The 26,960-nt window shown below is 57.0% G+C and overlaps 1 protein-coding gene across 7 annotated transcripts in view; it reads right to left on the bottom strand.

Annotated features, from left to right (window-relative positions):
• The window catches only part of LOC113996763 (mitochondrial Rho GTPase 2), a 44,805-nt gene continuing 17,845 nt past the window's right edge, over positions 1 to 26,960 (bottom strand). For 2 of the 7 annotated variants that reach the window (XM_027738006.2, XM_039383620.1), the window contains exons 26-41: positions 26,453 to 26,623; positions 25,402 to 25,502; positions 24,407 to 24,509; positions 23,692 to 23,813; positions 22,764 to 22,923; positions 21,233 to 21,423; positions 20,804 to 20,972; positions 20,198 to 20,309; positions 19,170 to 19,341; positions 18,406 to 18,528; positions 18,147 to 18,327; positions 17,567 to 17,697; positions 16,498 to 16,641; positions 15,346 to 15,462; positions 14,883 to 14,967; positions 13,909 to 14,313 (exon numbers count right to left, since the gene is read on the bottom strand). In XM_027738006.2, coding sequence (XP_027593807.2) covers positions 14,156 to 14,313; positions 14,883 to 14,967; positions 15,346 to 15,462; positions 16,498 to 16,641; positions 17,567 to 17,697; positions 18,147 to 18,327; positions 18,406 to 18,528; positions 19,170 to 19,341; positions 20,198 to 20,309; positions 20,804 to 20,972; positions 21,233 to 21,423; positions 22,764 to 22,923; positions 23,692 to 23,813; positions 24,407 to 24,509; positions 25,402 to 25,502; positions 26,453 to 26,623 — 2,240 coding nt within the window. In that variant the 3' untranslated portion in view covers positions 13,909 to 14,155. Of the gene's footprint in view, positions 1,705 to 3,291; positions 3,495 to 3,637; positions 3,761 to 3,948; positions 4,030 to 4,466; positions 4,598 to 4,669; positions 4,771 to 4,851; positions 4,998 to 6,071; positions 6,157 to 7,218; positions 7,340 to 7,602; positions 7,716 to 8,130; positions 8,230 to 8,848; positions 8,951 to 9,319; positions 9,429 to 10,082; positions 10,136 to 10,493; positions 10,548 to 12,020; positions 12,065 to 12,170; positions 12,253 to 13,308; positions 13,368 to 13,750; positions 13,816 to 13,908; positions 14,314 to 14,882; positions 14,968 to 15,345; positions 15,463 to 16,497; positions 16,642 to 17,566; positions 17,698 to 18,146; positions 18,328 to 18,405; positions 18,529 to 19,169; positions 19,342 to 20,197; positions 20,310 to 20,803; positions 20,973 to 21,232; positions 21,424 to 22,763; positions 22,924 to 23,691; positions 23,814 to 24,406; positions 24,510 to 25,401; positions 25,503 to 26,452; positions 26,624 to 26,960 lie in introns of those variants that run through there. The other 5 variants (XM_027738013.2, XM_027738007.2, XM_027738008.2 and 2 more) reach the window with 5 other exon arrangements.

Raw genomic sequence — 26,960 nt, 5'->3', positions numbered from 1 at the left:
TGCAAGGGGAAGGTGTGTAAAAATTTATTTTGTTGTAGAGAACAAACCTAAAACATCACAGCTCCAGCAGACGTGGAGCAGGGACAGACACCAGGCACGGGCCTGGGGTGGCAGAGCCACACATGGTGGGCATGGAGAGGGATAAAGACACGGCAGGGACATGGCCCTGGCAGTGCCAGGAACCAGGGGCCAGCAGCACGTGGGCACCCGACTGGCACAGCAGCTCTGGCACAGGCAGGGCCCCCCAGCTGGCCAGTGCTGGGGACTGTGGGCACCACTGTGGGACTGTTCCCTGAGAGATGCTGGTGACACCTCTCATGCCCCTCACTGGCTCCAGGCCACGGTAAAACGTTTAAATAGACAAAACACATAAAAAAGCAGCTCCAGGCGCTACCTTGGAGCTGCCCCCCAAGCTGCCTGCAAAGAGACCGACCCTGAGTGTGCTGGGGGAGCCCAGGCTAGTGTCACTCAGCCAGGGGCTCATCCAGGCTCCCCGCGGAGGGACAGGAGCCCAGGGGTGGGAGCTGGCCTTGCTCTTTGGGACTTGGAGACAGGGGCACCGCGGAGCTCTCACCCCAGACTGGTGCTGAGCTCAGTCCCGGCCGCTGATGCCAGCTCAGGTGCAGGCAGGGGACAGGGGAAAGGAGCTTCCAGTTGTACCAGGAGCCTCACACTCTGGACAGGGCCCTGCAGAGGGGACAGCAGGACGTGGGCTGTAGGGCACGGTGTGGCATCAGCTCAGTGATGGCACTGCCAGGGAAGCACTGTGGGCACCCAATGCCCTCAGAGACTTGTGAATACTGGTGACCATGAATACTGGTGGCCAGGGATGGGGACAGGATGGGCCATGCAGGTGGCAGGAAAGGAGGGCAGATGGACCCAGAGCCCAGCACGCAGCGGGACTCACATTTTTGTGCAGAAACAAGAGCCTGGGACAGACCCTGGGTATCACTGTCCCCCCTCACAGCCCAGGGCTGCAGCCACTGCATCTCAGCAAGAGAGGCCAGGCCTGACACCAAAACACCAGGACTGGGGGCTTTAAGTGCCTGGCCCTCCCTCCCCAGCTGCCTTTCCCTGGCTGAGGGAAACCAGGACAGGAGATGGAGATGTGCCCCAGGGAGCTGGAGCCATGAGCTCATTTGACAGCTCAGCTGCTGCTGGAGCTCCCAGGGGCTCTGAGAGCATTGACCACCCCCCAGAATTGAGGCCACCAGCACAGCCCTCTGGGGAGGGGATGTGCCCGGCCCAACAGACACTGAAACACTCATGTTCGAGCTTAAAAACAAACATTAAAAAAATTTAACAGAATAAAAGATGAGGGTGATCCTCCAGCTGCTGGTGAGGCAGATCCCCAGCAGAGCTGCCTGCCCTGGTGCCACTGGGGCCAGGAGGCCACAGGGTGAGGCTGGCTGGTGCCAGGGATCTGTCCTGCTGGTGCTGGGAGGTCTGGTTTCACCGGCCCTGCAATCCAGGCTGGGGGAGAGGAGGATTTCCTACCAGGGACCAGCTTGAGGCAGGGCCCCTCACCAGGGTGTCGCTGGGGACAGGGAGCTGGTGTCAGGGGGGGATGGGGTGCAGAGTGGCCCTCATTTGTTCTTGGCCAGCACACGGTACAGTGTGAACCCCACCAGCGCTGTCACCGCGGCCCCCAGGGCCACCCGGAGCCAGAAGGATGCGACTCCCAACTCCACAGCATTCAGGTGGCTGCAAGGAAATGGAGAAGAGGCTGGTGAGTTCGGCTGTCCCAACACTCCCCACCAGCCCACAGCGCTCCCACCCCACACATGGAGATCTGGGGGGCCCCTGGGGGGCACAGGGCGAGCACAGCACTGGGGGTTACAGCCCAGCTGAAGAGGAGGCTCCAAGAGATTCCCGGCCCCACATGCCGGAGTACCCGTCACCTGGCATCATCATCAAGCCAAGGGGTGGCTGGTGGGATGGATGTAGCTGTCCCCTCCCCTGGCCTGGAAACAGCACATCAACACCTAAATAATTAGTAGGAGCATGGAGGTATCTGCCTTTCTAGGTCAAGCTGCCTTTCCAACCCCAAGTGACCCAGGAGCGGGTGCCCCGGAGACGCCGGCACAGCCGGTGACTGGGACCGAAGGGCAGTGAGGGAAGGAGCCCAGCGTACACATTCCCTTCCCAAACACGTGCTGTCCTGCACCAACCTGCTCCTCTCCGAGGAGAGGCACATCCATTATTCATTCCCCACTACATCGGGGGAGCACAGCCAATCCCCAGCCCTCCATTACGCTGTTATTTATTTATACCACATACCCTAAGATATATTAAGAATATTTAAATTTTAATACTGCAGAAAGGGGAAAAAAAAAGCGTCAGCTCTAAAAATAAAGTTGTTTATTGAAAAGAAGCTAGAGGGAAAACTACTCACTAGTAATCCCATCCTGCCTTCCAATGTTTCTCCCTGCAAGGGCTCGGCCCCCAGTGCTGTGCTCACTCTTCCCACCCCTGGAGCAGAGATTCCACACACAGCCACGCTGTCCTTCTTCCCACATGCCCCCTCACCTCCCATGACCAGCCTGGCGCTCCTCCTACTCCGTTCCCAGCCCCTGTGGGATGCAGTTCCTCCCAGAGGGAGGCTGTGTGACACAGGTCTCGCTTCACTGACCTCTTTTTCAGTCTGATCCATCTCATCAGGAGAAAATTGCTGCCACTCCCCCCGCGGGCCTTGGCAAACTAAGCTGGTTACTCCTCTCCAGCATTTTTTATCTCAGGCTTCAAAAATAAACACTCCTGTGGCAGGATCTATCTAATAAATCTGCCAGAGACAAACATGAGGCAGAAGAAAGCCTCCCCACTTTGCAAATAGGGGAAGAAATGGCCTTTCTGTTTCAATTACTTCTATGAAGAGATCACAGAATCCCAGAACCATTGAGTGGTTTGGGTTGGAAGGGGCCTTAAAGCTCATCTGTTTCCACTCTCCTGCCATGGGCAGGGACACCTTCCACTAGCCCAGGTTGCTCCAAGCCCTGTCCAACCTGGCCTTGGACACTTCCAGGGATGGGGCAGCCACAACTTCTCTGGGCAACCTGTGCGAGGGCCTCACCACCCTCACAGGGAAGAATTTCTTCCCAATATCCCATCTAACCCTGCCCTCTGAGGGCAGTGGGAAGCTACTCCCCCTCATCCTGTCACTTCATGCCCTAGATGACACCAAAAGCTGGAGAGAAACAAAGCAAAAGCAATGCGTCAGAGGTCAGGTTTGGACACAGCCCCCTCCCCAGGCTTTGCTCCCAGCAGAGCCCCTTCCACAGGAAGGATACTAACGGGAAGGTGGCAGCAGTGGCCAGCTTGGTGTAGACAGCAGTGCTGGGTGGTCCCTGGCAGTGGCAGGTGAAGAGAAAGGGTGGAGGGAGACAGTGCTTGTAGCAGAACTCAGCTGGGGCCAGCCCAGGCTGCTGGCTGGCTTCTGGCAGGTCTGTCTTGGAGGCCACGAAGACACAGGGGATCTGGCTGTCCATGTAGTGCTGCTGCAGGGACAGGAGAAAGCCCAGCGAAGGGTTAAGTGAGCAGCCCCCGGGGGATGTGGGGCTGCCATGAAGGCTGGAGTCCCACAGGGGCCCTGTGGTCCCACAAGAACCCTGTACAGTCCCCCAGGGTCCCAGCCAGTTACCTTATAAACAGTGGCACAGTAGCTGAAGGATTTGGGGTCGCTCAGGTCGTAGACGAAGCAGGCGACGTCACAGGCTGTGTCTGACGGCTTCGTGAATGTGGAGTCGGCGTTGACCTCATACAGCTGGAGCAGGAGGGGAAAGGACACAGGGCATGTCACTACCTCAGGGGATCAGCTGTTCCCTCACCAGAACAGGAATGGTGCTGGCTGATCGCAGCCACAGCCCAGCCTGGGGTGTTGGGATATAGGAGGATACAGCCAGCCCTTCTGTGAGCCAGGCACTGCACAATTCCCTCCTCCTCCAGACTTACTATGAGGTATTTCTCCTGGCCATTGACCTGCACCGTGTTGATGGTGTAGGGGGATGGCTGTCCCGGGTTCTCCTTCTGGGCCTGCCAAGGACAACACTGTCAGACAGTGGGGACATGAGCAGTGCTTGCTAGGGGACAGCGTTTCAAATTGCCCTGAGCCCCAGTGGCCTAACAGCCACCTGAAGGGCAGCCAGGGCCTGCCACGAGATGTGGGGCTGTTCCTAACAGGCAGGGAAAGTCAGCATCACTGTGGTGACACTGGGGAAATATAGCTGCCTGGAAAAGGCACAGCCCCTCCAGATCTTTGGGACAAGCAGAGGGAGTGGGCCCACTGCCTCAGCCAAAATTATGGATGCAACAGCCACAGAACCACCAGCACGCAGGGGGGTGTAAAGCATGGGCAGGGAGAGCATCACACAGGGGGCAGGGAGATGCCATCATGGGATAGGTCACTCCAGGACCTCCGGCTCTGCCTCCTGCTCCTGCCCAGCGTGGCCGGACAGGGAGCAGCCACTCACCGCCAGGCTCCTGCCGAGGAAGGCCTGCAGGAAGGCGGACTTGCCTGCGCCCCGGGCTCCCAGCACCTTGCACAGGAACACATTCCTCTGGGTCTGCCCTTTCTCCAGGTCAATCCTCTTCTCCCGGGTCACTGGCAGGAGAGAGGATGGGTGAGCACAAGGAGGGACCCGAGCTGTGACAGGAGGGGAGGGCATGGCCGTACCCGTGAGGGCCTGTGTCTGCGAGTCCTGCTCCGACAGGATGGGGTAGCCCAAGTAGCCCAGGCACTCCAGGCAGTGCCGTACATCCAGGTAAGCCACGAGCCTGGAGAGACAGAGCAAAGGCGAGAGGGTCAGCGAGGGCTGAGTGATGTGAGCAGGGGCGGGGGAGAGGGACTGAGCTTACGTCCACTGGCAGAGGAATCCATGCAGGGAAAGCAGGCCTTTATCAGTGGTGCATACCGTGTTGGAGAGCTCGGGGCCCCAGGGCACGCAGGGGAACACGCTGAAGAAGTTCTGCAGCTCTGTGTGCGAGAGGGCTCCGTCTTGGTCCTGCCAAAACAAAGGGGGTCAGCAGGAGAGCCAGGACACAGCCCATGCCCAGAGGGGTCCCTGGCACTCTGGCCATCTCACTGGCTGCTGTGGAATGACACAGGGATGCTGTCAATGGCAGGAATCGATCACAGCCAGAGCTGGGTGAGCGTGCAGAGCCTGTGCCCCAGGGACTGCCACCACTGCACGAGAGAGAAGCCAATGTGCTTTGGGATCACAGCTGGAACCAGGCATGACCTGCACTCCCTACAGTCCTGAGCTGCTGTTCTGGCTCCCCTGGGGCCAGCTGTCCCACAGCCTCCACAGGGCCAGCCTGGCCTTCCACACTGCAGGGTATCTAGCCCAAAGTCTGTGTGTGGCCACCAAGCAACCACAGGCCAACACAGCACCCTCAGGCTGCTGTGCCTGAAGGAGAACTGCTGGCACCTGGGCACACAGGGATGTGCATCCATTCAGTTCTGCCATTCCCTGTGGCCAGAGCTGATCTGGGCACAAGGGGACGTGTGTCCACTCAGTGCTGCCATTCCCAAGCTATTCCCCGTGGCCACAGACCTGCCATACCCCAGGTGCACATCAACATCTGAATAACCACTCCAAGCAGGTGCATTCAGATCCAACACATCCCCTCCTCCCACTCTCCAAGAGCCAGAGTATGGTACAAATGGGTTGTTTTCTCTCCCTCCCTCGGGCCTGGCAGCCCTCCACAGGGCTGGCAGCTGTGCAGATGCTGGTGCTTGGTCTGTGGCTGCAGGCCAGCAGCTGTGCCCGCTTCCCTGCCACCCTGCCTGCTGCAGCCAGGCACTACAGGGGGCCATGCCAGCTTGATCCTCACTCAGACCCAGCCCTTGAAAGCCCAAACTGCCCTTTGGTCAAAGGTAGTGACCACCACTCATGTGCCTGACAAGCCATCAGACTACCAACAGCTTGCTGTGACCACTTTCTGCTTCCAAAGCCTCCTAAAGGGAATGCTGTGTCAGAGGAAAGCCCTTCACTGGTGCTCCGTGGGCTCCCTGGCACAGAGGGGTGGGCAGGGGAGCAGCTGTGCCCAGGTGTGCAGGCCCAGGAGAGCCCCACCTTGTCGTGCTTCTCAAACAGCCGCTGCAGGAACTGGTATCCCAAGTGGTTCAGCTCTGTGGAGCAGCCAGGGGGCACACGGAACCTGTGGGAAAAATCATGGAATCATCACGATTGGAAAAGCCCTCTGAGATCATTGAGTCCAACTGTTCCCCCAGCACTGCCAACGCCACCACTAACCCGTGTCCCCAGGTGCCACAGTCACACAGCCTTTAAATCCCTCCGGGAACAGTGACTCCACCACTGCCCTGGGCAGCCTGTGTCGGTGCTTGACAAGCCTTTTGATCAAGAAATTTTTCCTAAAATCCAACAGAAACCTCCCCTGCATCTTTCATATCTTATTTTCCAGTTCAAGTAGCCAAATAAGCCTCCTCAAGCTCCGAACAAAGGGCAGTGTGTGAGCAGATCTCACCCAGAGGACTCAGCTCCCCACTCCCTCCTTGCTCAAGGCCAGCTGTTGCCTCCAGGCCTGGCTACTCCTTGACACAGTCCCCTTGTTTTGGGGAGAATCCCCTGAAGGTGCACAGAGGCCTCTCTTTGGCACATCCCAAGCAGCCAGAGAGATGCTGTGCCCTTGCTCCACCTCATGCCCAGGGCTCCAGCAGAGCACAGCACTGCCCTGGGGTGCCATCCACCAGCATGTCCCTGTCACCTCCCCACAGCCTGCTGTCTGAGGAGAGGAGGAGGCAGCTCCAAGCCAAGCCCTTCCATTCCTGCCAGATCCCCACCTCCAGGGTGGCAGGGAGCAGAGAAGAGACAGCAGCTGCAGAATGAGCCAGGAGGGCTGTGCTGACAGCTCACTGCTCCTGACAGAGCTGCTCTGCCTCGGCTCAGGCAGCGACAGAGCAACCTCCAAAAGCCCCTGACTGATGTCAAGGCAAGTCTGGGACTTCATTCCCCACCTCCCTGCCTGTCTAGATCAGAACCAGCAGCACAGCCAGCAGCCCCAAGGCCTGCTGTACTTGTCCCCAACCCCACGTGTCAGCTCCTGCCCGCAGGGGAAGGTGAGGGCTGTGAACCTGACCCTGACCTAAGGGTCCACAGCAGCTCCAGGGTGCTGGAAGGATCCAGCCAAGGTGCTGGGGACCCCCGAGCCGTGCACCACCAGGTGTGACCCCCTGTCCCCCGCCCACGGCAGGACACGCACTGTGGGTACAGGTAATCGTCCGTCAGCTCCAGCTCGTCGTCGTAGCCGAAGCGGCGCAGGATGGTCCAGGTGGTCTCGTGCCGGCCCCTCTGGATGAAGAGTGTGTTGAGGAAGAGGAAGCCTGCAAGAGAGATCAGGGGCTCAGACAGTGGGGTCAGCTCAGCCTCAGGGATCCACTCCTTGGGACTGTGCTTTCCCCGAAAAACAGGCTGCTTGGACACAGAGATCTACCAGCCCAGCAGGCTCCAGCTTGCTTTAACAAGAGGGACTAACTAGGCTTGGAATGAGAGACACAAGGCTGGAGACAGGGCCCTTCAGGATGTGCTGAAGGAGATGGGTCCCCCCCATCCCTTGGGAAGAAGCAGGGAGCCCCTGTGCTGTTACCATTCAAGGTCAGGCCGTTGTCCTGCACCCCGTCTGTCGTGTTCTTCCACACAACCATCTTCACGTCCTCCAGGGCCTGTGGAGCCAGTGGGTTTCCAAAACAGGACTTCTGCCTCCCAAGGGAAAGAAGGCCACTGTCAGCAAAGCACACAGAGAGAACAACCCTGTCTCACCAGCTTCCCTCTCCCCTGGCAAGGGATGGGGTTTCAGGGAGAGAAAATCCACCCAGCTCAGGGATTTCTGCTTTAGACCTTGACCAAACCCCTGTTCTTCAGCATCCCAATAAGTCGTGACTCTCTACATCTCCAGAGCCTCCTGGTCTTCCCACAGCAGAGCAAACTCAATCCAAGCTTAGGAAGATGGAACCCCATGTGCTCAGAGATGCACCCTATGGTGCTTTAGGTGTGGAAAAGAAGTAGGAATGGGAACAGGATGGCCGTGTCAGGAGAAGGCCGGCTTTTGCCTGCTATTGGATGGACAGGGGAGCCCAGGGACTGGGGAATATCTCAGCTCTGCAGCCAACCCTACCTGGAAGTAGTTAAGTTCATCATCACTAAGGATCTGGTTGTTATCCTGGTCCGAGAGGTTGAAGATCCGGGTCAGTGCTCGTGCACAGGTGGGTTTCAGCTGCAAGGGACCAACCACGGTGACAAACGGCACCAGCCTCAGCCTGGCCCTTCCTCCTGCAACCCCATACACAGTGGGTTCCCTTCCTGCACTGCCTGGGAACACAGCCCAGCTAAGCAGCCTCTGAGGTGGGAATCATGGAATCATTCAGGTTGGAAAAGCTCTCCAAGATCATCAAGTCCAACCGTTCCCCCAGCACTGCCAAGGCCACTGCTAACCCATGTCCCCAGGTGCCACATCCATATGGCTTTTAAACCCCTCCAGGGATGGGGACTCCACCATTGCCCTGGGCAGCTGTGCCAGTGCCTGACAACCCTTTCTGTGAAGAAATTTTTCCTAATATCCAATCTAAAGGGAGAAAAGACAGTCCATAGGGAATTCTTCTCCTGGACCCTTCCCACCACGGCTAACAGATGGTCTGGAGCACGAGGGCTTCTGCCCCAACACAGCCCGGTCCTTGCAGGTCTCTCTGGCCTGGGTATGCCCAGCTGGCTGTGCTGAGCACAGGAATGAACACCGTCTCCTTGTCCTGCCTGTGTCAGCCCAAACCCTCCACCTTCCTTCCCAAAGCTGCACACCAGAGCACTGTGACAGGAAGAAGACTCTCCCAGGAGCCTACCTGCTTCTCCTCCGGGTCGTAGAGCGGGGCAGTGGGGTGCAGCACAGCTTTCTGGGCGTAGTAGAAGAGCTCAGAGATGTTCTTGAGGTTCTTGGCAGAGCACTGCGGATTCAAAGGAAAAGACAGCCCTGGGAGCTGATGAAAAGGGACAGGAGGAGGATGATACGAGCTCCCTGAGCCAGACAAGTTGTGCATCAAAGCACAGAGCAATATTTGTCCACCATGAGAAAAAATCAAAAGGGAAAAACCCCTGGGTTTTGCTCTGTTTTTGCTGTGCCCATTCCACAGCCCCAGAGCCAATACACAAAGCACAGAAAGCCCAAATCACAGGTTCTCAACCCCCAGACACAAGGACTTCTGCAGAGCAGTGTCAGCAGGGCAGCCCTCCAGAAGCAGAGGCTCCCTGACTCACACCAGATCAGCACTCTGACCCCTCAGGGAAGCTCTGCAGACACCCTCCAGTTCCCTCACCTCCACACAGGTCTCAATCTCCGAGAACTGGTTCATGATGGGCAGGATGACCTCCATGGAGCTGCCCATCTGCAAGTCAGACTTGTTTCCCACTAAAATAATGGGGATCCTGGCAAAGACACAGAGCACAAGTAAGGCCACCCCTCCCTTGGTCCCAGCACTGTCCCAGCAGGGGAGCCCCCATCCCTCCTCTGCGAGGTCCAGAGCAGCGTTCCTGCCTCCCATGGCCAGGAGCATCCATCTGGAGAAACAAACTGCCTGATCCTGCTTAGGCTTTCACCTAGCAACAATATGTTCAGCAGTCTTTAATCCAGCATAGCAGTCTTTAATCCAGCATAGCAGCCTTCTGCCTAAGTGATCCACATACAGATTGCAGCTCAGAGATTCTCTTGGCAGCCTCCTTTCTCTGTCTGGCTGAGAAGAGATCAAGGGGAAAGAAGGATCCCTCTCCAGTGGCCCCCTGCCTCAGCTGGATCTCTGAGGGAGAAAAGCCCACATGTTCTTATGCTACAAGTGGTCTAGCCACAAGCCACAGTCATGGAATAGTTTTGGTTGTAAGGGACCTCAAAGATCATCTCATTCCACCCCCTGCCATGGGCAGGGACACCTTCCACTAGCCCAGGTTGTTCCAAGCCCTGTCCAACCTGATCTGGATCAAAACACAAAGCTGGTTTGGTCTCAGTACCCTCAGGAAGGTGGTGGGTTCCCCACAGTCCCCAGAGCCCCCCAAATCTGCACCCAGAGATCATGCCACACATGGTACCTGGATCCCTTTTCAAGTCCCCCGTTCACCATGGGGATCCACTTTGTGCGAATCTGGAAGGTGAGCAGAGGGTGTCAGCACAGCCTGGGGAGGGAGAGGCAGATCCCAGGCAGACAGCAGGGCTCTGCAGCCATCTGCTCCCCAGCATTCCCCCGCAACAGCAGGCAGAACAGACCCAGGGATGCTGGATACCAGTGCAAGGATTCAATCAGCCTGTTGTGAGGACAACCACCAGTGTGGGAGCAAGCTTGTTCTGTGCTCAGCCTCTGCCTGCAGGGGTCTCAGACCCCAAATCCCCCACAGGGCTGGTATGTGCTCACACTATGCAAGGGCAGCATGGAAACCCCAGTGCTGGGAACCCCTTCCCCTCTGGCTCTGCTGCTGAGGCAGGGCTGCGGTGGCACCTGTTACCTTGTCGATGGTGGCCTCCTTGGTGACATCGTACACCACACAGACCACGTTGGCCTGCAAGAGAAGCAGCAGAGGGTGGTGAGGGGGTCCTTGTGCACACCCACAGCAGCAGGGAATGCCAGAAATGCGGCCGCAGCGGCCGAGTGCACATGAGTGTGGACACGTACACAGCCCTCCTCACACAGCCCCCCTCACAACACACAGCCCCCCTCACAACACACAGCCCCCCTCACAACACACAGCCCCTCCTCACAACACACAGCCCTCCTCACACACAGCCCTCCTCACACACACACAGCCCCCACTCACAACCACACACAGCCCCCCTCACAACACACAGCCCCCCTCACAACACACAGCCCCCCTCACAACACACAGCCCCCCTCACAACACACAGCCCCCCTCACAACACACAGCCCCCCTCACAACACACAGCCCCCCTCACAACACACAGCCCCCCTCACAACACACAGCCCTCCTCACAACACACAGCCCTCCTCACAACACACAGCCCTCCTCACAACACACAGCCCTCCTCACAACACACAGCCCTCCTCACAACACACAGCCCTCCACACACACAGCCCTCCTCACACAGCCCCGACATGAGCCCACAGCTGCCGGGAGCACAGGCCGGCTCCTCTGTCCCGGGAGCTGCCGCCCCCAGGCCCGCCCGGATCCCCTCCCACAGCCGCGGCCGTGCCCTCCTCCCCTCCCGACCCCGCGCAGACGGTGCCCTGGCTTTGTCGGAAGCAGACAGGAGGGATCACTGGTCCTTTCAGGAGAGAGTTTAGCGCTAATCCTGAGGACACATGAGGGTTTAGGCAGGATTTCCTGGAGCTGTTTAAAGCCTCTGTGTACTCCTGCTGTCTGGGTGAAGGGGGCAGGACCCCCATGCCCACCTTCTCAGCGCTTAACCACCGGGATGGGGAGGTTAAATAGCTTTGTTCACGTGAGAGACGCAGTTTTATTATCCACAATTAAAAGGTCCTTGTCTCTGCAGAGCCAAGGCTAATCCCAGGCTAAAGAGCAGCTGGGTGCATCCCAGCCAGACGACTCAATTATTCCTCCACGGCTGCTTCAAGGGCTTCCTCATCCCTCCCTGCCCAGCGCTCCCCAGGGGCTCCAGTTCCCAAATTAACTTCTCTGTGCCACTGCTTCATCAGGCAGCCACAGGGATCTAATGCAGGAGCAGAGGGTCTTGCCCAAGCTCAGCAACTGCTTCTCCCCTCTTCCAAGTCCGTCAGGAACATCCCCAGGCTGAGAGCACATCATCTGCTCCGCAGCCTCCTCCTGCCCCCCACTGCTCTCCTTCTGGAGGCTCCCCCGAGGGCCAGGACAAGCCACATACGACAGCTTACAAGACAGAGCAGGATTAAACAAGCCTCTAAACAAACCAGAGCATTAATCCACGGATAACCAACTGCCTGCCCCCCCTCAGTGGCTAACGGGGAGGGCAGGGGAGCAGCCACGTTCCCCTTGGGAGCTGCAGGACCACAGGCTCCTGTCCCAGCCAGCCCTGCTCACCTTGGAGATCTCCTCCTGCAGCTCCTCCTCTGTCTGCTCTGCCTCTGAAAGGGGAACAGAGCTGTCACCATCTGTCCTGGCAGCAGGACCCCTTCCCAGTCCCCTCAGACAGGCAGGGAAGGGGAAAAGCCAGGTGGGATGGGGCCCTACCTGAGTAGTCCACTATGTGTGTGGGGACCTTCTCAGGGGTGACGTCGGCCGGGATCGTGATCTCCTCTGCCCGGGGGGGCACCTGCAAAGCCAGCACAGCTGTCCAGCCAGCCATGCCAGGCGACAGCCAGCTGGGAGCACGGGTGACAAGGGACGTCACACCCCAACGTGGGCACTGCCCAGCACCCGCTCTGCCAGGGTGGGATGAGCTACGGATCATGGATGGCTTTTGGCCCACTGGGCTGCAGCAGCTCCCTGCACCCCATCCCTCACACAGCCCGTGTCCCTGAGGTGGAACGTGCCCACCAGGCCCAGCCTCCGTCAGCCACATCCACCCCTGCCCGGCCTGGCCTCCCTCAGCCATGGCCTCAGGCTCCAGAGATAAGCCCTAGGCAGCCAGAGATAAGCCCTGGGCACTCCCTGGGCACTCCCCAGCTGTCTGGGCTCAGTGTTGAGCTGTCTGGGCTGGGCTGGCAGCAGGAGACAGGCCACAGGGCTGGTCCCCCCAAACCCCTGAGCTGATGCTTCCCAGCACAAGATCGTGCAGGGCACCAGCTGCTTGTAGGCAGTGGGAGAAGCCAGCTGATGACTCAGGGAGAATGTGCCCAGACAGACTGATCCCATTTTCCCATCCCAGCTGTGCTGGGACAGAGAGCTGCCCTGCTGGAGGCTCTGAGGGGAAGGACAGATCTGCTGCTGGCAGCTGGCCTGGCTCAGAGCACCAAACCCAGCTCCAGATAGGTACAGAGGGGCGGGGAATGTGGCTTGGCCCCTTCCGAGGGCTCTGTGCCAGCGCCAGGCTGGATTTGGGAGGAAGGCTGGGCCCTGCTGTGCTGGTGGCCACAACACAGAGACCCCCAGCAGCAGCGAGCAGGGGCCTGGGAGGTACCAACACCCTCCCGAGGGCAGAGAAAGCCCCACATCAGAGCACAAACAGGAAAACAGCTCCTCAGCTGGAGCTCCGTGTGGTGCTCACCGACCTCACCTGAGCTTTAGTGGCGATTGCTGGTGACTCCAACAGCTGTCACAGCCCAGAGCTGTGAGCACCCCCAGACACCCCGACCCCCGGCCGGTGGCACTGGGGACAGAGCTGGCCCACCCGGAGGGGTGTGTATCTGTGTGTCCCCTCCCCGCTCACCTCTTCAGGAAACTCCTCGCCCACCAGGGCCATGATCAGGGACGTCTTCCCCACCTGGGCTAGGAAATAAAGGGAGGACGTTGACATTGGCACCGGCACGGCAGAGCCTGGGGGGGACAGCGGCAGTGGAGCCACGATCGGGGCCGGGGCTGGTGACCGTGACACCCGCAGGGCCCGGGACCACCGGCGGGCCCGGCCGCTCCTCCGGCCCTGCCGGTACTGGGCGGATCCCCTGTACCCTCGGCCTGCCGTGCCCTCCCCGTGCCCCCTCGGCCACCCCGAGCAGGAGGACCCGCCCCACCGGAGCCCCGGGACCCCTCGGGACGCCCCTCACTCTCCCTTCACAGGAGGATCCGATCCCCACCCGGCCCCTCAGGACGCCCCTCACTCTCCCTTCACAGGAGGATCCGACCCCCGCCCGGCCCCTCAGAACCCCCCTCACCCTCCCCGAGCAGGAGGATCCGCACGTCCCGTTTCATGGCGGCACCGCCGCCTCCCCGTCCCCCCCTCCACTTCCGGCCCCACCACCGAGCGGCGGCGCAGAGCGGCGCGGGGCACCACAGCGCCCCCTGGCGAGGGCAACACGCTGAGACCTCCAGGGCTCGTCTGTCGATGGTTTATTAAAGAAAGCAAAACATTTAACAACAAACGGCGAACGGGGCCGTGAAACACATCCCGGAGCCGGGCGGGGCCGGCCCGCCGCCGCCGGGCCCTGCAGCTGTGGGGACGGTAGTTGAGGCCTGGTTGGGGCCGGAGCCGGGGCCTGTCCCGGGAGCCGGGGCCGGGCCGGGCCCCCCCGGGCTCTGTCCCCGCTGGAGAAGCGCCGCCAGTCCAAGGCCCGCCCGGCTCAGCCGCCCGTCAGTTCCCACACGAGCACGGCGCTGTGCGAGGCCGTGAGGAGGCGGCGGCCGGAGGGCGCGAAGCGGCAGAGGTGGACGGTGTCGTCATGGCCGGCGTAGTCCTGCGGGTCCCCGGCCGGGCACGGCTGCAGCCGCAGGAGCCGCGCTGCGAGAGGAGGGTCACGGCCGGGCTGGGGGCTCGGACTGCTCCCGGCCACTCACAAACCCGCTCCCTGGGGCTTTTCCCTGCCAGGACCACCCTTCCCTGTCACACCTGGACCCTCTCCAGACTTGTCTCTGCCAGGAGCACCGTTCCTGGTCACCCCCCCAGGTTCTCTCCCTGCTGCTGAGCTGGGAGTTGCTGAGCTGAGTGACACGAGACAGGCAGATCCAAAGCACTCTAGCAGCGAGGTGCCCTTGTCAGGAGCAGGGTTGTGACTGTCCCCTGCCACGGGAAGGTCCCTGCTGCCTCCTGGGCTGCAGCCCATAACCCTGGGAAGTCATGCCAGTGACAAATCCTGCCCCTGGACAAGAAGGACTGAGCTCATGCATCTCATTTCTGACCTAGGAGTCTCTCGGAGGTTTCTCCTTGCCCTGGACTGTAGCTCCCAGGGTTTGAGGATATGGTGTGTGTGCATGTGTCTCATTTTATGGAACAAGGACCCTTGTTCCCCCCCTCACAGTAGAAGGGGAGACCCCTCCCCGTGGAGGGGCCCAGGCAGCCCCAGCACTCACCGTGGAAGCCGAGGGCCATGAAGGGCGCGGCCGGGGACAGGCTGAGCGAGGTGGCAAAGGCTGGCAAGGAGACTCTCCTGACCACCTGCATCCAGCAAGAGAAACACCAACTCCTCACAAGGGGGAAGGGACAGCCCAGAGCTGTGCAGCGAGTCATTAGGAGGGTAACGGGAGGCTGAAGGTGCACAGCATCTCTCGAGCTTGGAAACCTGCCCCAGGCATCCAGGAGATGGCTCAGCAATGTGGAGAGTGCCAGCGCTCCTGGAAGCAGCCGCCTTCCCCTGCAGTGGGATCAGGGACTGGCTGCCTGCCCGGACACAGCCCGAGGCAGGGGCAGGGCTCTGCTGCTCCCCCGGGAGTTTCCAAGATGACAAGCTGTTCCCTGAGCCTGGCCCACCCCTGTGACAGGGGTTAACACAGGGCAGCACTGCCTCCCCCCGGCCCCGGGGCAGGGCACAGGTACCTGCTTCTTGCGCAGATTGTAGAACAAGGCTTCCTCCTGCATCCCAAACCCCACGTAGACCAGGACATCTTGTTCCCAAGGGCAGAACGCAGCCAGGCTGGGAGGGAGGTCGAGACCCTGGTGAGGGAAACCAAAGGCAAGAAAAGTCTGGATTCTCCATCTTGACCCAATACAATGGGGACAAAAGGAGAGCACGGAGGAACCTCAGGGCTCTGAGTATCTGAGCAGTGGGAAGTTAATATGATGGAGGCTGTTTCCTCCCTCTTGCATTCCCATCTCATGGAAAGCAAGGAGCACCCACACACTGCCATGAAAACCTGAAGCAAATTGTTTAGTGTCAGAGGAGCAGGAGACATGAGGGTCCAGCAGGCTGAATTTCTACTGAGATGTTGCTGCAGGGGCTTGAAGGTGGGATTGGGTTTTGGATTGGTTTAACACAAGAAAATAGGGCCCAGAAGACAGATCTTGAGTAGTAGATACAAGATTAATCCTTCTCACTCTGGGGAGAGCTTAAGTGAGTTTCCTTCCAGAGGAAATCCAACGTTTTGGAAAGAAACAGAAGAAACATTGACAGAACCCAGCTGCTGTGTGGAAGCTCCCTTCTGCCTGCCAGTCTCACCTGGACCAGGGGCCATCTCCATATCCTCTCCAGTACAGATCCTTCCTCCCTTTCTAGCAGGTGTCCTGCTGCCCAAACCTCACCCTGGGTTGGAGCCAGAGGCTTCTGCCAAGCAGCACAGACACACAGGGTTGAGTACTTGGCTCTGTGAACCCGTCATGGCGCTCCTGGCTTGGAATATTCATGCTCCTCAAGAGTGTCAGAGTTAGCAGCACGTTCCTAATTAGCTCTCTCTCCTGCACACTGTGCTCACGGCTGCCTGTGCTCTGCTTTGCTGGCACAGGGTGTCAGCTCTTTGCAGGTGCCGTTTTGGGCTCCTCATGCTTAAAAGTCAGTGCTTGGGGCAGTTTGGTACTGCTACAATTGCTTTCCACACACAAGAAGGTTTGTTAACAAGATAACTCTGTGAGCAGAGAGCAGAACTAACAGAGATGACATTCCTAAGCACACTCTCTCTGTCAGAGCCCCGTGCATCCCTCCTCTATCTCTGCTGGTGCCAGGAGCAGGCAGGGGCTGGCAGGAGCCAGGCTCACCTCGGGGTCGGCAGGAGCTGGGAAGCTGAGCCAGTCGAGGAGCTCACACTTGTCCTGGAGCCAGTCGGAGGCCCAGACGCTGACCCGGCGGTCCGAGCTCGTGGCCAGCCAGAGCTCACCCCCTTCCACCCCGAAGTCGTGGTACTAGGGAACACAAACACAACACTGGGACTCTGGAGGCACAGAGGCTGCAAAGGAAGGTGACACCAGAGAGTGGGGCAGGAGCTTGTGGGAACACGGGTCTTGTGTTTAGGGGATCAACGCCAGGATTAACCTGTTTGTGGCTGCCCCATTCCTGGAAGTGTCCAAGGCCAGGTCGGATGGGGCTTGGAGCAACCTGGGACAGCAGAAGGTGTCCCTATCCATAGCAGGGGGGTGGAACTGGATGATCTTTCAGGTCCCTTCCAACCCAAACCCTGGCCTGAACAACACAGTTCTCTTCCCTGGGACAATGTCTGGATCTGCACATCTCCTTTTCAACACCATGTGTTCCCTAACAACGTCCTTCACCTAGAACCAAAGAGGATCTCCTTGATCTAAATTACCAGGGAACGCAGCCTTACAGCGTGGATGACTGGAAAGCCTGAGAACTCAGGGAAAATTATTCCCATTGCTGCTGCACAAAGGAAAAAAACTCTTCATGAAGAAGAAGACAAAGGAGGTGCTAAAACCATCCCACTGGTGCACAAACAAGTCCTCCCAGCTCCTCAGAGGAATGGTACAGGAGGCCAGGCTGCCCAGGAGCCTTTTTTGGGGAGCACAGGGACTGCAAGCTCCCAGCCTGGGCTGCTCTCAGGGGTGCTGCTCTCTGAGAGCCTGTGGCACAGGCCCACGTCACACCTGTGTGTCAACAGCTGCCACCAAAGGTCCCCCCACCCGCAGGCACAGGCTGCACCTGCAATGCCTGCAGCTTTACTCCACTGGATATATCCCTGGAAAAACTCATCAGAAGTTACTGGAGGGGATGGGGGCCTGAAGAGGAAAAGCAAGGGACAAGGAAGCAAACACTGACCATGCTGCTTCCCACAGCTGTGCAGTGACACAGGAGGACTTGCTCCTGGGGTCTCACCTGCTTCCTGGTGCACTGGAGAACAGTGATGGGGGAGCCTTTGTGGTCAGCCACGACATGGATGGTCATTCCAGTGCGAGGGCTGCTCACAGCCACCAGCCCATCCTTGCCCCCTGATAAGATCATTTCTCCTGAAAGGAGACAAAAGAATGGGACCCTTGAGAAGAACAGCCAAGAGGAGAAAGGTCCAAGATCATGGGATATTGGTGTCCCAAAACACTGTGAAAGGTTGGGAACATCCCAGTCAAGGGCTGGGTAAGATGAGATGTCTCAGACACATTAAATCTCCACACTGAAGAAGAGCCATGGTAGATCAAAAGCAGGAGAGCACAAAAGGGTTTGTGGCACCAAAACCCCTTTGTTACCCCATTGCCAATACACCTCCCACCTCTTATTTACCACATGCTCAGCTGGCAGAGCCACCAAAGCTCACTGAGATGAGTTCTGTGGCTCTCCCTGGCCCCAGGGTTTTGGGCAGGTGGCCAGGACACAGAGCAGCTAGAGGTCAGGGTAACCCAGGCAGCACCAAGCCACACTCCCCGAGGCCACATGTCCCTGCTGTGACCTTGGGCAGTCTCACCGTCCGTGGAGTAGGTGATTGCTGTCAGTGCAGCGTTGTGGGGGTGCATTTTCAGCTCCATTTCTGTCCTGGAAACACTGAACACACGGATGGTGCCATCACTGTATCCTGCCACCACGTGCTGGCTCTCAGCTCCCCACAGCCCGACGGGACGAGGCTTCCAGGCCAGGCACTGGCAGCTCTGCGAAGGAACCAGAGATGACACAGTGGATACCTCCCTGTGCCAAGAGGAAGGGATTGATGTACCACAAACACTTACCTGGTTGAGCACCTGGAACTGGACCACCAGCTCTGTGCTGCTCAGAGCCCAGACCCTCACGCTGCCATCCTCCCCACACGTGGCACAGTGAGTCTCGTCAGGACTGAAGCACACCTCGGTCACCTGCACCAGGGACAAGGTGGGCAACAGGGGCTCTACGGGTGCCACAGCCCAGAGCACATCAGCTCCTCTGCCCCTCTATCCACTCTTGGGAGACATCAGACAAGATGGAACATAAAGGAAGGTGGATGCTTTGGTTTTGGGTTTAAATTGTGGGCTGACAGGACGAGAGGAAATGGCTTCAAGTTGCACCAGGGAAGGTTTAGATTGGATATTAGGAAGTATTTCTTTGTTGAAAGGGTTGCAAAGCACTGGAACAGGCTGCCCAGGGCAGTGGTGGAGTCACCATCCCTGGAGGTGTTCAAAAGATGTGTGGATGTGACACCTGAAGACCTGGTTTAATGGTGAACACGGTGGTGGTGCTGGATTGACAGCTGGACTTGATGATCTTAGAGGTCTTTTCCAACTTTTAAAATTCTATGATTCTATGACAGCTGGGCTTGTCATGGAAAACAGGAAACCTAGTCCCAAACAGTTAATAAACCTAACCCCAAAGGGGTTAACAAACCTAACCCCAGAGGTAGGACCAGGCACCACAGGTCGACGTAAAATTCCTTCTCTTCTACCATTTGAACACTTTTTCCCGCAGCATAAAGACATCCCAAAGCAACAGCAAAATTCAAAGCTGGCCCAGCCCCTCTGACCTTGCTCTTGTGGCCGCTGATGAGCCGGATGCTCGTGCTCTCCAGCCAGTTGATGTACCACAGGGTTCCTGCTGTGGTGCCCACAATGCCCATTTCCAGGGAGTCGTCAAAGGCTGCGCTGACGATCGTCCCATCCAGGGTGATCTCATGCTCCAGCAGGACCGAGCTGGACCTGGAGGAAAGGAGGATGGGAGAAGGACTGGCTCAGGTGTTGGAACAGCCATTCTGCCTCCTTTAAATGCAATTTCTTAGTGAGCCCAGTTCAATGAAGGACCCCTGTCTATGGATCAGTGACTCCCATTGCACTGGGAGAGCTGGGGGAGTTCAGCCTGGAGAAGAGAAGGCTCTGGGGAAACCTTCTGGGGCATAAAGGGCCTCCAAGAGAGCTGGAGAGGGACTTTGGACAAGGGCATGGAGTGACAGGACAAGGGGGAATGGATTCCCACTGCCAGAGGGCAGGGTTAGATGGGATATTGGGAAGGAATTGTTCCCTGTGAGGGTGGTGAGGCCCTGGCACAGGTTGCCCAGAGAAGCTGTGGCTGCCCCATCCCTGGAAGTGTCCAAGGCCAGGCTGGACAGGGCTTGGAGCAACCTGGTCTAGTGGAAGGTGTCCCTGCCCACGGCAGGGGGTTGGAATGGGATGATCTTGAAGGTTCCTTCCAACCCAAATCATTCCATGATTTGATTGATTTGCACTGCAACCATCTTTTATAGGGAAGAAAGAAGATGAAGGATGCAATAGCGTGAGAGAAGAAACAAAGGCAATGTATTTTCCCTAATTCCCCTAAGGGAATTCCTACAAACCACTGACACAAATTTCAGGCATGATAATCTCCACCCACTTCCAGTATTAAGAGGGTTCAGCTACCTGTGGCAAAAATTCAGCCAAAAGATCCAGAGAGAAAGAATCAGCAGCCGCGGGGTGGAGAGGAAAAGCTAAGGATGAAGAGCTCAGGAGCAGGGCGATGTCTGTCTGTGAAGAGCCACCTCTGAGACAGGTCCTGGGAGCTGCCAGGTGAGGGGCCTACCTGGCATCGGGCCCTTTCAGCCTCAGCTCCTGCACGCTGCCCACTGCCCACAGGCGGATGCGCTTCGTGTTGCTGCCGCTCACCAGCCTGTCGTGCCGACACAGCAGCACCCCTGGGGGGCACAGGGGGATGGGGGCACCCGTGAATATCCACTGCTCTCAGCCAGCACCCCAAGCGTGCCCCTGACAGCCGGGCCACTGATGCACTCCAGCAGGAAAAGTAGGGGGGGTTCTACAGCCAATACCCAGTGTTTTACAGAGCAGGGGTCTGTAGGAGCTTTGGAACAGGGCAGTGGTGGAATCACGGTCCCATGAAGTGTTCAAAAAGCATGTGGATGTGGTATTTAGGGACATGGGTCAGTGGTGGACCTGGCAGTGCTGGGTTAATGGTTGGACTTGATGATCTCAGAGACCTTTTCCAACCTTAATGATTCTATGATATAACAAGGTGAACCTCCCAGGGAACCCAGGACCCCAAGGAAACCCGGGTCACGGATCCATTGTCACCCCACACATCTTGCATGTGACACAGCAAACTGGTTTTCTGGGCAAGCTCACAGCTCTTCGTTCCCCACACATTCCCTGACCCCCCTGACTCAGCACCCACCGATCTCGCCCTCGTCAGCCTCCCACGTCATGAAGCAGCAATTGGTCTCAGTGTCCCACACACAGATCTGGCCTGAGTTGGTCCCGCTGTAAAGAAGAGTGTCGGCACCATAACAGAGAGACGTGAGCTCCACCAGCCCCAGCACGTCCGGGGCAGGGGCCTGATGAACCTGCCAAAGCACAAAAAACAGGCATGTCAAAGAAAATATGGTTCTTACCTACATCAAGAAAGAAACCCCTCCTCCCCCCCTCAGTTCACACAGTTAATGTCTCCAATACCACCGAAAGCTCTCGTGGACAGCCAAAGTCACAAGAAATCCTCAGCTCTCACAGAGCTGTGGGGGCAGAGCCTCCATTGCCCTCACCAGTGGCTTGGAAAAGAAGTCAGAGATGCTAAAAATAAATTTTGAAACGTAAAACGGAGGTTTACCTTGAGGTTGACAGCAGCTCCCTGCTGCTCCAGCAGCCAAAACATCACAGCTCCTCTCCCCACACAGGCTAGGTCTTGGTGAGACACAGGGCTGAAAGCCACGTCATGAACTGGCTCCGAGACACAAGTGGACAGGAGGAGCTGGTACGTGTAGGTGCTCCACAAAGCAATGCTCTGGTCACTGTAGTCCCCTAAGGAGAATGTGAAAAACAGGAGGAATTCTGCAGCCTCGAGATGCTCAAAAGCATCCACACTGCACACACACATTGCCTGTGTCACTTCCCCATCCAGCTGTTTGGACACAACTGTCCCAAACATTGCTCCAGGCATGGACACAACTCCTCATGTGCTCAGCAAAAGCTGCATGACACGACAGATCCTTGGCTGAGTTAAGGACAGACAGAGCTGGCCCAGCACTTCTTGCAGGAGGTTGCAGCAGACCTGTGCTGGCAGCGGGGTGTGCAGCCGGTGGCTGGGATTGCAGCAGGCACAGCAACCTTTCTGCTGCTTCTACATCCTTGGGAGTCACTGCACACCCAAACAAACCCTCCAGTGACACTGGGCACTCAGGGCTAACCTGGTATGGAATAGGAAAGGGATGTCACCTTTGCCAAGGTCACAGGTGAGGTGGGAGCTGACCTTAGTGGAAGACACTGTAGCTGGGTGGGAGCAGAAGGCACTGGTTTCCGTGATGGCAAATTCCCCAGCTCCCAGACAGCTCTGGAGGACAGCACTCTCCTGCTGCCTTTCCTAGGCTCCACAAGCCCAGTGGAGACTTTCAGCTTTTCTCTCCCTGCAGCCCAGTCTGGAGCTGGAAGAGGAGGCTCCTCTGCCCTGATGCTCCATGGAGAGCATGCAGCTCTCTTTCTGTCCAGCAAAGCCTACTTTTTTTTCCAAGGGTGGGCTCACCAGCCCAGAGCAAGCATATTGCCTGCTCCACAGGTCCCCTCTCATGCAAAACTGGAGCTGCTTAGGAGGCTCCTTGCCCTGATGCTCCATGGAGAGCATGCAGCTCTCTTTCTGTCCAGCAAAGCCTACTTTTTTTTCCAAGGGTGGGCTCACCAGCCCAGAGCAAGCATATTGCCTGCTCCACAGGTCCCCTCTCATGCAAAACAAGGGCTTACTAGTTGCATGTTGTGCTTTAAATGTCCCCTGCCTAAACAAAACAGACAGCTTGAGTGTCCATCCTGTGCTGGCATGGCTGCCTGGCGGGAGGCTCACAGTTGGAAGCCTTGCTACTTCTATCCAATTCCACCTAAGCAGCAATAACAAGTCCAGAAGAAGGCTCTTCCCTTTGAACAGTAAATATAGTAACCACAAACCATTCACACAGGGTTTAAGGAGCACTAGTGAGTCAGGAGAGGAAAGTGCAGCTTTACCCACTGTCCCAAGGATACCACAAAACAGCTTCATCCCCACGAGCCTCATACCCATCTGCCAGGTATTTAGTGCTTCCAGCACCTCTCTCCCATGAGCTGTCTGCTCCAGGGTGCACCCCTGCACCCACACCTGGTGTCACAGGTGTGCTCACCTATGGTGACAAGGAATTTGTCATCCCGAGAGAATGCCATGGCTTGTACTTGTGTCTCGTGGTGGAAGAGCTCTGCTGTGCAGGCCCCATCTGGGATGCTCCAGATGCAGATCTGACAGTGGGAGTCTCCATCCTTCTTCCCTGAGGCAGAGGCAAGAACCTAACAGAACAATGTATTGTCACTGAGACCTCAGTAAGTAATTAGAGAATACTCATTAACGAGTCTTAGCAATATTAGTCCCAAATTAAAGTGGTATGGTTGGCAGATGGAGAATTCTGTGAGAACAGCCATTCAGTTTGGTGGCAGGAGGGAATGGCAGCATCACCCAGAGGAGGGGAGCAGCCTTTACAGAATCACAAGGTCATCAAGTCCAACCTGTGCCCGATCCCCACCTTGTCACCCAGCCCAGAGCTCTGAGTGCCACATCCAGCCGTTCCTTGGACACCTCCAGGGGTGGGGAATCCACCACCTCCCTGGGCAGTTCCTTCCAATGCCTGACCACCCTTTCCAGGAAGAAATTCCTTCTGACCCTCCCCTAGCACAGCTTGAGGCCACTTCTTCTTGTCCTGTCCTTTGTTCCCTGGGAGCAGAGCCCGACCCCCATCTGACTCCCCCCTCCTGCCAGGGAGCTGGAGAGTGAGAAGGTCCCTGCTGAGCCTCCTTTTCTCCAGGCTGAGCTCCCCCAGCTCCCTCAGTCTTGCCTCATGTGTCTGACTCTCCAGCCCCTTCCACAGCTCTGTTCCCTTCTCTGGACACACTCCAGCCCCTCCCTGAGGTGAGGCACTGCCACGCTGAGCTAACACAACAGATAACTATGCTCCAAAATGATTTCCACAGCCTCCAGGCAGCAGGAAGAACTGACAAATGGGATTCTAGTCTGTGACATCCCTTTGGCCCACAGTGACAGGCAGCAGCAGGCCCTCATACCTGGGCGTCGTGGCTGAGGGCGAGCGTGGAGATCTCCTCAGCATGGCCCAGCCAGTGGTTCTGGGACCCCGAGTGCAGGTCTTCAACCACGATGACGCAGCCACAGGAGTAGGCGAAGAAGCCTAGCAGAGGAGGAGAGGGGATGCTTTCATGGAAAGGCTGCACATCCAGCCCCCACCACAACCTACATGGAAAATTCTATGATTCATTAATACGTAAAAGCTGACTCTTCTACACGGCTTGTCAGCGTCAGGTTGGGAGCGGGACAAGATCTCACTTCCCCTAAGCTGAGCAAAGCATCGCTCCAGCTGGAGAAAGGAGGCAGAATGGGCTCTGTGAGCTTTCCTCCAGCTCTCTCCACTCAACAACTGCAGCCCAAGTCTGCCCCACCAACTAACGCTCACCAACAGCAAAGAGTTACTGGATTTTATCAACACAAAGAACCCCTGTGTTCAAGCAAAGATCCCAACAGCCAGAAGATCATAACTCTGTTCAGTACACACTCCTAGAATGATAACAGAATCCCAGAATGGTTTGGGTTAGAAGGGACCTTAAAGCTCATCTCATGCCACCCCCTGCCATGGGCAGGGACACCTTCCACTAGCCCAGGTTGCTCCAAACCCCATCCAACCTGGCCTTGAACACTTCTCGGGATGGGATAGCCACAACCACTCTGGGTAACACATCCCACCCCCCCAGAGCATTCTCAGTGTACCTGTATCTGGGTTCCACACCATGTTCCCTCTGCCATTTCCATTGTAGCCGATCACTGCTTTCAGCTTCAAGACCTCGCTGCCTGCTGGAGGAGACAGCAAACTCTGCAAGAAAAACAGACACTGGCTTAAAATAAGTTCTAGAAGTATGGTCTGGGCAGGTGCATCAGCACCCATGTAGGAAAAAGTGAGTGTGCAAACACACACACGTCCTCACTCACACATCCCACACAGATTCATAGCAATCCTCACACAATTCCATAACTGATGAATCCTGAAGGGCACAATTCTATGTACAAAAGAGATACTGCCCCAGCACGGCCAGGCACAGATGCTTTCAGATGGGGCACAGAACAGGCTGGCAGCAAGTGCCCAGCCGAGGAGCAGCTGCTAATCCCACTGGGAAAGAGTTCCATGGGTTTTGCTGGCTTGGATGTGTAGATATTTCAATAGGAAGAGAACTGAAGGAAAAAATGCTGCCAGGTGGGAGGACAACTGAGGGGCAAGCTGGATGTAGTTCTTCTCCCAGCACTAACAGCACAGCTTAGGGAAAGGCCGAGCTAAGTTTCTGGTTTATTCCTGCTGTGTTTGTTAACAGAGCAGGAGCTGTGCTGTCTCTCCTCACTACACTCTCTGGATTTGCCTTCTCCAGCCTGCTCTGCCAACGCAGCTGCTCACAAACATGATGAATCATTCCATTGCTCACTCGTCTTTCACTCTCAATAGCACATGCCATTCCTGTTCCTTTTGAATAAAAATGTATGCAGATTCAGGGAACAGAAAAAGAGTTGAGCACAACTCACTTTTTACTAGTCTGGAAAGAGCTGCATGTAGAGGAGAACTGGGAATTAATGTTAGGATTTTTCACTGAACATCAGCCCAGGGGTATATTTTCCAAAGTGCTTTCAAACAGAGGACAAAATGGAAACAATTTGGAAAACCTCAGCCCCCAACCGCCCGTTCTTTACCAGGTAACCAGCCCAGGCACAGCTCTCACCTGGGGCAGCACCGATGCCTTGAAGCGAGGAGTGAAGTGCCGGTAGGAATCCGGGCGGATGGAGCACTGGGACTTGGGAGTTTTGGTTCCCTTCCTGGCTTCTGCCATGCAAAGAAGAAAAAGGTACCTATGGGATGCTGCTCCTGGGAGTGGTTTGGTCCATTCAGGTGCTGTGTACGGTGCACACACGAGGCAAAAATCAGACTGCAGTGTACACATAAAATATCCTGAGTTTGAAGGGACCCACGGGGATCATCAAATCCAACCCCTGGCCCTGCACAGACACTCCAACAATCCCACCATGTCCCTCAGAGCGTTGTCCAAATGCTCCTTGAGCTCTGGCAGCCTTGGTGCTGTGCCCACTGCCCTGGGGAGCCTGGTCAGTGCCCAACCAGCCTCTGGGGGAAGAACCTTTTCCTGAGATCCAACCTGACCCTGCCCTGACACAGCTCCAGCCATTCCCTGCACTGCAAAAATCCTAAGGGCACCCACGCCACGTGCTCTGGGTATCGCTGTGGAACCACAAGCCCCACAGCCCCAAAGAGGACTTCAAGGGAGCATCAGAGGCACAGTTTTATGCTGAAGCTTTTCCAACAGGTCCTGCTGGGAATGAGCACAGGCAGCTGCTGCTCCTGGCAGGTTGCCACGCTCTGCTGCAGCTCCGAGGCTGTGCTGCTATTAATAGAGACATTGGGAGCTTTAATTGCAGCTGGATTTAATGGAACATGCCACTTAGAGATGATACTGGCTCCAAGCTGAAGGGAGGCTTCTGGTGTGCCTAGAAGCAGCAGCAGGGAAAGAGCCAGGAAAACAAGCAGTTTTGGGGACCAGCATGAGCTTCCCTCAATACTGATTTCCCTCAGTAGGTCATGCCCAAGGGAAGAGCCCTGAGGAACATGTGCTGCCCTTCAGATCACAACTCAGAGCATGTGTCTGGACCATATTAATGATGACCTTCCTTCATTTTCTGGGGATAGACCAAGCTGCCATGCAGGCCTGTGCACAAGGAAGGAGATAAGCTCTGTACAAGTTGGGAATAACCCTGATTTACCATTTGTTGATTTTTCAGGAGAACTTGGGCTCTCCTGCCTCACTTTGGGCCTCACAAGCTCCTTGTTCCTGTCTGACTCCACCACAAAGATTGAGGGATCTTTGTTTGCCACCATCCTGCTGCTGCCTGGCAGACCTGCTTCCTCCTCTTTGTCCAACTCAGAGAAAATACCTGAAGAGAAAAATCAGTGGGAAGATGGAGCCATTCCTGTCCCTCAGGACCACTTCATGTGTGCCTGACCCTTTGATTTCTGGCCGTGTCATTCCCCTGCTCTGTGGAACAGTCCAGTCGTTTGGGTGGAGGGCAAAGCAGACTATTCCTACTGGGAATGGCCAACAGGGTGTTTACCACAGCCCTCAGAGAAGCTGTGCCAGCAGCTCAGTGTGTGGAAGAGAGCAGAGGATAAAGGGGTGCTGAATCCCAGCACCTCTGGGCTTTTTCCAGCTTAGGGGAATGAATTGCAGACTGGTCTGTCAATCTGCTGGAAGGGATCATGGGCAGGGATGGC

Source organism: Pipra filicauda, unplaced genomic scaffold, assembly GCF_003945595.2.
Source record: "Pipra filicauda isolate LSUMZ 115617 unplaced genomic scaffold, ASM394559v2 scaffold319_size1146426_pilon, whole genome shotgun sequence".
In the NCBI taxonomy this organism is placed as follows: Eukaryota; Metazoa; Chordata; class Aves; order Passeriformes; family Pipridae; genus Pipra; species Pipra filicauda.
The sequence above is the reverse complement of the archived record's forward strand: the minus strand, read 5'-3'. Positions and strand labels throughout refer to the sequence as shown.